The 9956-nt window shown below is 47.7% G+C and overlaps 1 protein-coding gene across 1 annotated transcript; it reads right to left on the minus strand.

Moving 5' to 3' along the window:
• Nucleotides 1–1892: 1892 nt before the first annotated feature.
• Nucleotides 1893–6018, minus strand: LOC120508721 (adrenodoxin-like). The gene is made up of 4 exons (XM_039722601.1): nt 5804–6018; nt 3477–3601; nt 2922–3051; nt 1893–2676 (listed from the first exon to the last, which is right to left on the minus strand). Exons 1-4 carry the CDS (start codon nt 5959–5961, stop codon nt 2556–2558), a joined length of 534 nt encoding a protein of 177 aa, XP_039578535.1. The 5' UTR covers nt 5962–6018; the 3' UTR covers nt 1893–2555.
• Nucleotides 6019–9956: the final 3938 nt, after the last annotated feature.

The following is a 9956-nucleotide window of genomic DNA, read 5'->3' on the forward strand; positions in this document are numbered from 1 at the left end:
TTCAGGATATATGATTTCTTTCCTTATCCTGCAGGCTGACAGAAACATGACAGATGTTCCTGAGGCTGCTGTAGTTTACTTTAAACTTTCCAATTCTATTTCTGATGTTTCAACTGCCAGGAAAGCCAGTCTTCCAAGACATACTCTCCCTCATCCTTTGTAGCAGCTCCTTTGTGCAGAGGCCTCTCCGTTATCCCATGGCACCTTTGAGGGACAGACAGCCCCACCAGAGCAGCACGGGTTACTCTGAGTCCCTGCATTTCCACGCTAACAGCTTGTCCTAGAAACTCTTTCTTCAGAGGTCAGCCACACTCTGAAGAGGAGCACAGCAGTCATTCAACCCTTCCCAGGCAGAAGCTGCTCCCTCTGCTGCCATCCTGCCAGGAAGTGTGCAGAGAGCTGACCTTTTCCAGCAGCAGCCTGGGCTCCAGCTTCAAGCTCACAACAAGGTGGGGACGGAGGACTGGGACTGCAAAGCTCCAGATCACCTTGGCTTTGCAAGTGACAGAATGTTCTCTTTGCTTTTTTTACAGTAAACCTGCGACAAGCTGGAGGAGAAGAGGTTTGGGAGAAACAGTCACAGCCTGGAAGACTTTTGTGATGTATGACAAAGCAAAGGGCTATCCTGTCACATGCCAACCACAAACCTGTAGCCTTAGTACATTCCCACATCCATGGTCCCCAAACAGGGCTGGGACCCTGCAGAAACCCACCCTGCTGCCATCACCTCTTACAGCACATGGTTCTGTCCCATGCCAAAAATCCTTCCCGCAGGTTCCCTTCTGCTAAGGATAAATTCTGACATGGATAAACATTTGTACCCATTTTTGCATGAAGGATCAGAGAGGAAGCCAAAGCCCACTGAGAGGATTCACAGAGTGTCACTCATCACCCGTGCCCACGGGGCCAGCAGGCCACGCCGGCCGCGGCAGGGCTGGCGTCCGCAGCAGGAAAGCATGGAGGGGCACAGAGACCATTAGACAACAACTGTGGCAAGCCGAGACAGGCCCGGGCACCGGTCAGGGCGAGAGGAAGGAGGAGGGACGGGCACAGCGGCACAGCCACCGCGGGCTCGGCCTCCTCCTCTTCATCATCATCATCATCTTCCTCCTCCTCATCATCATCTTCCTCCTCATCATCATCATCTTCCTCCTCATCCTCCTCACAGCCGCCGCCCCGCGCGCCCCCTGGCGGCAGAGCGCCGCCACAGCAGCCCCGCGGCCTAGGCCCCGAGGTCGAGCTGACATTCCGAAAATCACAGAACCGTAAAATCACAGAACCGTAAAATCACAGAATATCCTGAGCTGGAAGGGACCCTTCAGGATCATCGAGTCCGACTCCAGGCCCTGTGCAGGACGTGCCAAGAATGCCGTAATGTGCCGAGGTGTATTGTCCACACGATTCTTAGCTCAGGCTGGCTGCTGCTGCCCTGGGGAGTCTGTTCCTGCGCCCAGCCACTCCTTCTCCTGAGATCCAGCCTAAACCTCCCCTGACTCAGCTTTGTGCCATTTTCTCGAGTCCTGTCACTGGTCATGAGACTGAAGAGATTGGTACCTGCCCCTCTGCTTGCCCTCGTGAGGATGTTGAAGACCACAGTGAGGTCTGACCTCGGTCTCCTCCAGGCTGAAAAAACCAAATTACCTCAGCCACTCCTCATAAGGCTTCCCCCCAGACCTTTCATCACCCTCATGGTCCTGCCGTGGATCCTCTCTAACAGAACAATGTCTGTTTATATTCAGTGTCCTGTTCCAGGTGAGGCCCCCCCAGCACTGAGCACAGCAGGACAATCACCTCCTTTGATCAGCTGGCAGTGCTGCACCTAATGCAGCCAACCAAATTTCCATCCATCTCCTATTCCAGCCAGGCTCATGCTGCCACAACAGTGCATCTTGTAGGTCTAAAAGGCTCACTGTTAGAATTTTATTTGACGTGTGGGGTAGTACAGCAATGAGAAAATTTAATATTTTTGAGAAAGTGGCTGCTCACAGCACAGAGAAATTCAGGGACGCAAAACATCTCAAGATGATAGAAGTGATTCCTGCTTACAGGAACTGTCAGCACACAAATGTCCTCAGAACGCTCTTGCTGACCAAACTCAAGTTACCTACATCACCAAGCCCATCAGTACACTGACTTGCAAAGAGCAATCTCTTCTTAAGCTTCCCAAATTGGAAAAGTCTGCTCCACTTTTAAAGAGCCAGGCCTTGCAAAATTCTCAGCAGTTACTCAGAATAGCAGAATTCTTAAATTTCAAAGGAGAAAGCAAGTCACTTACAGCAGAGATATTTACTGACAACCACCCAGGGAAACATAAAGCCATAGACTTTAATCCAGTTGCGTTCAGCAGAGCATTTAAGCACTTAAAATACATACCAAAGACCCTATTAAGCGTGCTGCCTTGTTCAAATAAAAGATTTGCCAAACACGCCTTTTGTACTGAATCAGACCTTTATGGCCTACTGCGAGCCAGCCACAAAAAGCAACAGTGTCAACCAAGAGCTAAGTACCCTGCCACGCCTAAATGAGGGTGTAAGCTGTGCAGCAGACGTTTCCAGTCACTGTTTGCTTTGCTTTCCAACCTCCAGCTGCTTCCTCATGTCCGACACATCCATGGGGACCCTCACTGTCACACCATCCATCGACTTCTTAACGCACACCTGGCAGCCAAGGCGCGATCTGAGAAGAAAACATGAAGTGAGGCTCCTCTGTTCCCAAAGTTAAGGGAGAAATCCCCCACCCACACCAGGATGTCTGGGTCAGGATGGGTTTTCACTAAAGCTCCTCTTAAGGATCTGCTGTGCCTCAAGAGAAACAGCTCTCAAGGCACAGCTATGACACAGAACAAGCTCCATCCCCTTGGAAAGAGGTGAGAATCTGCCTCAGAGGCTTGAGGATCTGCTGTGATCAGCAGGGAGGCTTACGTGTCAGTGAGTCCATATGCCAAGTCCAGCATGTCTAGCTCTTCATCTGAGATGGCATCAAGCTTTTGGAAGGTGTCCTTGTCAAAGATGAGGTGACAGGTAGAGCAGGCTAATGTCCCTTCACAGGCACCTGGTGGAGAAGCAAGGGAAGGACAGCAAATCAGGAAAAATAAGGGGGTGAGAGAGACCATCTTTAGCAACAGTGTGAGAAAAGGCCCTTTAACAGATCTGGAGCGTGTCAAAAGAGCTGCTAGGAAACACAACAGATGGATGCAGTTTCCAGCCTGCCTCTTCTCTGGGAGAATCACCATCACTTTCCAAATTTTTACATCAGCTCCATGCAGCCAAAAGCACTGACAGAGGCTGCTGGAATGGCAGTGTGACAGTGTGAGGTTACATTGCCATCTCAGCATGGTGAGCCACCCAGCAAGCAGCTGGTGAGGAAGGGAAGCTTGTTTGTGGTCTTGGCAGAACACAGTGCCATACGTACTGTTGCACTATTCCTAAAGTACCCACTGGCCCTAACAGCACAAGCACATATCCTGCTGCACCTACCAAATCCATCGATGGCCAAGTTGTGATTGACTACCACTTCCAGCAAACTCTGCCCTTCTTTGGCTGTCGTTGTTAGTCGCTCTCCATCCCGATTTATAAAATGCACTGTCACTTGATCCTCAGAGCTGTAAGACAAATTTGCAAAAATCAGAGGAGTTCACCCTTTTCTGCACATCCACAATTGAGGTCTTTTGGCTGAGTGATAGAGACATGGCACTTAGAGGGAAATGTGCCCACAAACATTTTCTCAAAGGATTATGCCATGCACATAAGAAAAAATTCAAATTATCAGTTCTCAGTGGCAGGCAAATATGAATTACCCCAAAATATTTCCCACTTTATCAAACAGCTCACAAAATGTCTATCTGTGCACAAACAAGTGCAGGTGCTCTTCACATGCTGCCCCTGCTGGGGCTGGCTGGCAGAGAGAGCATGTGCAGGCAGGCAGAGCATTTGCAAGTCCCAGGCCTGGGCTCTTAATCCCGGGTAGAGGGATGCAATTACAAGCAAAGTCTGAGGATCAGATACTAATCCAGCAAGAAGGGCTGTTGTCGTTCATGTTTTGCTTCCTCTTCCCTTCCCAAGGGGATACTTGATGATTGTTCCTTTTCTGCTGCTTTTTCTTCCATGAAGTGCCCACGCCTTTCCTTAACTCCATCACAGGGAACCTTCTTGTGGTGAGACATGCCCAGCCCCAGCTTTTACAGAGCTACTGGGCTGAGTAACTTCCTCTGAGCTGATGTGATCCACGCTCAGGAAAATCTGCTAGTTATTTTGACAGCCTGCAAGATTTAATCTGGCCAAGAGTTAGGAACATGACCATCAGCTTCTCTTAATGATAACTTGCAGAAAGGGCATCTACAAATGAATAGGAAACAGCATCCAGTTCATCTCCTCCTGACCAGGCTCTCACACCAATCTGGAGAAGGATCCTACCCTGACAGCAGTGTTCAGGATTTCTCACCAAGACAAGTATATCCTGAGACTGTTATATTTGCTAGAGGAAGCACATGAGCAAACATTGTTTTTTTTTTTCTTAGTGTACATACCAAATGCTCACTTAGATATAGAAGGTCCTAGTTACCCAAAGGTCCCAGCTCCTGTGCTGAAAAAAGGCAGCACTCTGGAAGTGGTTGGGCCTTTTGTCCTGTAACTCTGAGTGTGGCTCTACCCAAGGGCCCATCATCCCAAAGCCCAGGGCATTCTCCAGTGGCAGAAGCTTCTCTTTCATCAGGTTGACAACATACACCAGATTCCTTCATAAAGACACCTGCAGATATTTCTAAATACGCAATTTAAAGACTAGCCCTCAAATGTCAAAACAAAACAATCCTCATTTTTGATGGATCAGAGTTATTCCATTTTTATGGCAAATAGCCATGTTTCTAGGCAATGTTTGGTTTATCTTTATGGGTGAAATAATTTGTTACACAATAGAAATGGTAAAGTGATAGAATGCCACTTAGTGCTTCAACTGAATTGATTTTTCAGCTGGATAATGGTCAGAGGTTTGGAAAGATCTTACCAGGATGTGATAAACTCAACACTGCAAATTCAGTGTATGGCAACTGATTATTTCCTTTTAAAAAATGAAATCTCAAACCCTTTGTGACACAGGAAAGTGGTGAGGGAGGTTTCAAGAAAGCAGATCTTCCCCCTGTCAATGTTTTCCCTAAAAGATACTCTCCAAGGCCATACAAACCAGCAAGATGCCTACAAGTACTGCCAGAGATAATTTCATAAGCAACAAACCAATTAGAAAGAAATCCCATTGATAATGAGTCTTCATAAATCCCACCAAGCAGGGTTATCACTATGACTTTTCTCTAAGGTCAGATAGCAAAATAGTTTATTGTATTTTCTGTGATGGTGGGATCCCTCTCTCAATGCCTAGCAGATTACAGTCTGACCCAGATCATACTAGTCTAGCAAATCCACAAATTACATTTATTTTACCTTCTCTTCCTGAACTGTCTCTGAAGCAGAGAGAGGAAAGGCTGGCAGGGAGTCTGCAGTAGTTCCTGCTGGGGAAATGGACCAAAGGACTCTTGTGCCTCTCTGTCGCCTTCACCACCTGGTTGCCAGCCACCAGCTGTGGAGGCAGGGCTAACACCTCTGACAGGTCCCCAGGCTCCAGGGATGGGAAGCAGCACCTCTCAGGCTGCCCCCACCTTCCTCCCCATCAGCACCTGCTCCCCAGGGTGGTGGTCCTGTCCCCCACCTCCCACAGGCCATGGCTTTGCTGGCCTCTCTCCTCTTCCTGCCACGGGGCAAGGCAGAGGTGCCTGCCCATCCCTTTGGATGCAGCAAGGCAGCGTTTGACCCACCTGGGCTCCCCAGGGGCGTCCTGGAGCGTGGAGCTGAAGCCTCTCTCTGCCCACCAGCTGGCTGGGCTGTGCTGCCCAGTCACACCACAGAGGAGGACGAGGTGGGTTCTGCTGGTGCTCAGTCGGCTCCGCATGAGCCCCAAGAGGCCCTGAGCCATCCTGCTGCTGGGCCCTGCTCCCTGTCCCCTGAGCTGGCCTCTGATGCAAGGACAGCTCGGTTAGGGACTTATACATACAGCTGGGGAGGATGGGGGGAAGGAAAAAAAAATAACATAGTAGGACAGCCTCCCTGGGGGTGGAGGGAGGGAGGAGGGAGGGGAAGCAGGAAGGAAGGATGGACAAAGGGATTGTGCTTGGATCTTGCTGCAGTCCAGCCCAGCAGGGCATGGGAATTGGTGGAAGCACAGGAACATGTGAAACATCACCTCCACATGCCAGTTTCCGAGCAATGCTCACTTTGTTCTCTTTACAGACTTCCATTTTAGGAGCCAGAACTAAATCAAATTTCAGGAGAAATATTAATTGTGATGTATAATCATAGAAGAAGTTGCAAGTTGAGTGCTGGAAGAGCAGAGAGCCAGGAGTGTTGATGACTGCTGCCTCAAGGAGAGGGGCACACAGTTCCTACAGCAATGGAGTGAAAGCAAGACACATGAATTCTGCTCTTGACAAGATGGCATCCAGCCACGTCATTGCCTTACCTAATACACCAGGCTCCCGTCTCTAAAATGTGAATATTCACTTACTTCACATGATGGTGGTGAGAAGCAGCCACACTTAGCTGCTCATTTGCTAAACTCTCTGCTGAAAAGTACCATAAAGGAGCAGATAACTATCATTCATTTATGCTAACTGATAATCCACACTACTAAGCTATGAAGCCTTGCAGAAGAGAACTCTTAACTTATTCCCAGAAATACGGTCACTGTTTTAGTCTACCCTCCTCTATTCATATTCTCAATATGAATTTGAGGGCCAAAAATACAACAGCAATAACAGTTTCAGTTCCTGGTTTCTGTGGACCTAGGGAACAGCTCTCACCTCTAGAGCATAAATGGTTCCTCCCACCAAATTTACAGCTCACTATTTAGTAGGATGTCTGTTTAATCAAGTTTTTTTAATGCAATAACATATTGGTAGCCAGTATAAGCAAAAAAAAAATGTTGATACTGGACTCTCTAAGCAATTTGTACAGGGGAAAAATCACAGCATAAGATAGAAAATGTCTGCCTCAACACAGAGACACACAGAGCACTGGATTCATAGTTCTGAAGATGACCAGAAAATTTTGGCTTTTTGCCCCAAAATGAAAATTTTCCACCCAAAGCTTTCAGGTTGGAAGGGTTGGAAAGAGATGCTTAGGCTTTCTGAGAAAAATATCAAAGACATTAAAGAATGCAAGTATTTTCCATAGGCCAGGAGGGAAATGTATTCTTCAGTTCAAAGGCAAGTGTTCAAGCATTCAAACATACCTCTCAGACAGCTCCAGTGGAGATAAATTCATGGGCAATGCATAAAGAATTTAAACAAAAAAAAATTCTCAGGTCAACTTTTCCAGGTGGTTTTTTCTCTCCTACAAGCTGCCCCAAATGCTTCAGACTTCAAAGCCAAATTCTTTATCTCCATTTCACCCCCAAACTTAAAACTACTCTGTGCAGTTTCTGCAGCTGAGAGACTCTGGCCAGTTCTGCCTTGGCTTTTCAGGCACTACAGAGATGCAGCAGACAGCCCAGTTCTGTCTCTCAGCCATTTCCATGGAAAGAAAGCAAGGCTGGCCATGAGAGCCGCAAGGAGAGGGGCCACAGCACATACAAACCACAAAGCATCTTATCTCGCCAGCAAACCTTGAGCTGAGAGAGATACATTAGATATATATGCACAGCAGCTTCCACAGCAAGGACATTTGTGTGTTTGCCTGGCACTGACTCCTCTCCCTGGCAGGAACTCGGAGCACAGCAAGTGACAGGTCAATGTCACCTGATGGAAGAGAGGCCAGTGCAGAGGGGGAATCAGGGAGACTTTGAGGGGCAGCAAAGGGGATGACTACTCCCTGGTGAAAGCAAAACAATTCTGCTGGGGCAGGAAAGAATCAGGCCCTTACAGTCTGTTTTAAGATCTTTGAAATGTTGAGAATGTTCTTCTGCCCTATCTCCTTTCTAGAGTAAGTCATTGTTCATTTAGCCAAGGGCACAAAAATAGAAAGCTTTGCAAATAACCACCCTTCCCACAAAAAAAAAAAAAGGCAATAAAAAACCCAAACCAAACAACCAACTAAACCAATGAAGAAAAAATATCATTGCTTTTGGAAAGGAAAAAAAAAAAACAAACTCAAAATTTTGTTTCACAGGTCAGCACATATTTTATAATAAGGCCAGACAGAGCAGAAGAGAACCCTTAGCTCTGTTTCAAGCATGGTTTGGCAGGAACCAGCCTCCAGCAGTGCACACAGAAACGTTGCCCCCACCTCCCTGGTTTCTTGCCAGCAGGCCACACTCTGTCAGTGCAGTGGCACACCAGTCATGTGTTGGCACATGCTGGTAAGGAAGTGGTTTTCTAGCTTGAAATACATTGTCCAATATCTTCTGTAGCACACACCAATGTGCTCCTCCCTCCCCCCTGGTCTAGGCACTCTCATGCAAATACCCAAAACACCCGTGAGCTGCCTCAACTCCACCTCAGCCCCAACTTCTGCACAAGGCAGTGAACACTGAAATCAGCACTGCCCTGACCCAGCCAGAAGCTACACAACACCTTTGCAGCCCTCCACAGCAAGAAGCATACTTGGATTTTTGAGATACCAAACCCAGCTGCTCTGACCAGGGTCAGAGTTTCCTGCCAGCAGGCAGAGCTGCCCTGGCTCAGTCACTGCCCGTGTTGTTCAGGTGTAGAGAGAGGCAAGCTCGTGCTGGTCCCATGGGAGAAATCTCAGGGACTGTGGTCAGAGCTGCAGGCACACAGACCCAGGAATAATGAACATTTCCAGAAGGCAGCCTTCATTAATTGGAAAAGCCAGAGCAGCTTACCCCTCCCCTCCTACCAAGTCCACTGCCTCACAAATACTCCTGTAGGGAAGTAGACATGGGCTGCTTGCTGACACAGAACTAAAAAGCACTGAACAAAACTAAAATTCACCTTTCCCATTGTCATTTTAAAAATCCATTAAGCACCTTTCCTGTTCCAGAGCAAGTTGCTAATAAAAGCAAACAGAACAACTTGTACTGGTTTGACTTTTTGCAAGCCCACAAGCCCAGACAGAGTGCTTCTGCTGCCTCACAAGAGATGCACTGAGCACAGATCTGGGACAAAGTGCACAACCAAGTGAGCTCAAGTCACAGATACTGCCTCAGAGGCTGGGGCTTGGGGAGAATATAAATGTGCCTCAATTTCTACATCTCTCAAACAAGGCTGTTTGCCCCTTCTAACATTCCCTATATGTTCAGTAACCTCCTGAGAATGACACAAACAAAAGGAGCAAGATCCATATTGTCACCACTGGAAGCAGGAGGGCAGAGATGCAATCAGAGATGGGTTGGCACTGCAACAGAAAGCACAATGAGTTCACAACAGGGCTTCTGGACAGCAGCCACGTCTGACAATGCAGCTGCTGCCTGGCTGGGTGAAGGCCACTAAGAAGTCACAGTGCCCCAGCCAAGACCTTCACTTGCACATGCTTCTCCTTCAAGCATCCAGTCAAGGATGCTTCAAAGATGGATGGGAGCGCAATACTGCTGCATGTGGGGTGTAGACAGCCTTCACCATAACCTCCCTGCTCAAGAGCAGCTTATTTCACACCCCCTTCAGTCAAACTTGTTGACTCCAGACCAACCCCAGCCTGCATTTAGTTAAAGGATGATGCACAGCCACAGGCTATAGCAAACATGGGGGCTTGTAATTTTTAAATTAGCTCTGCTCACCAGAAATATGTGTATTAACACTGGCTCTAAGCAAGTACATTCTGACCAGAACCTGAATATACAGTCCCTTCCACAAGCATCCAGTATTACGTTTTGCAGTTTCAGCACTACTTTTTCTCTAATATCTCCTCATTCTTTCTTCCACTTTTCACTATACCACTCATCCTGACACCTGTCCTGAAAATCTCCATCTTGGAATTGCTACTAATGTTTCCAGTCCCATCACCTGGAGCTAGATA

The sequence above is a fragment of the Passer montanus genome, unplaced genomic scaffold (genome assembly GCF_014805655.1).
Source record: "Passer montanus isolate IOZ18808 unplaced genomic scaffold, ASM1480565v1 scaffold49, whole genome shotgun sequence".
NCBI lineage: Eukaryota > Metazoa > Chordata > Aves > Passeriformes > Passeridae > Passer > Passer montanus.

Bases quoted from the DNA above. Each gene is read 5' to 3' on its own strand.
- LOC120508721 (XM_039722601.1), bottom strand. From the start codon at position 5,961: ATGGCTCAGGGCCTCTTGGGGCTCATGCGGAGCCGACTGAGCACCAGC. The intron at 3,602-5,803 runs GTGGGTCAAACG...TTTGTCTTACAG, and splicing joins GACGCCCCTGGGGAGCCCAG to CTCTGAGGATCAAGTGACAG. The intron at 2,677-2,921 runs GTAAGCCTCCCT...TTTTCTTCTCAG, and splicing joins GCATATGGACTCACTGACAC to ATCGCGCCTTGGCTGCCAGG.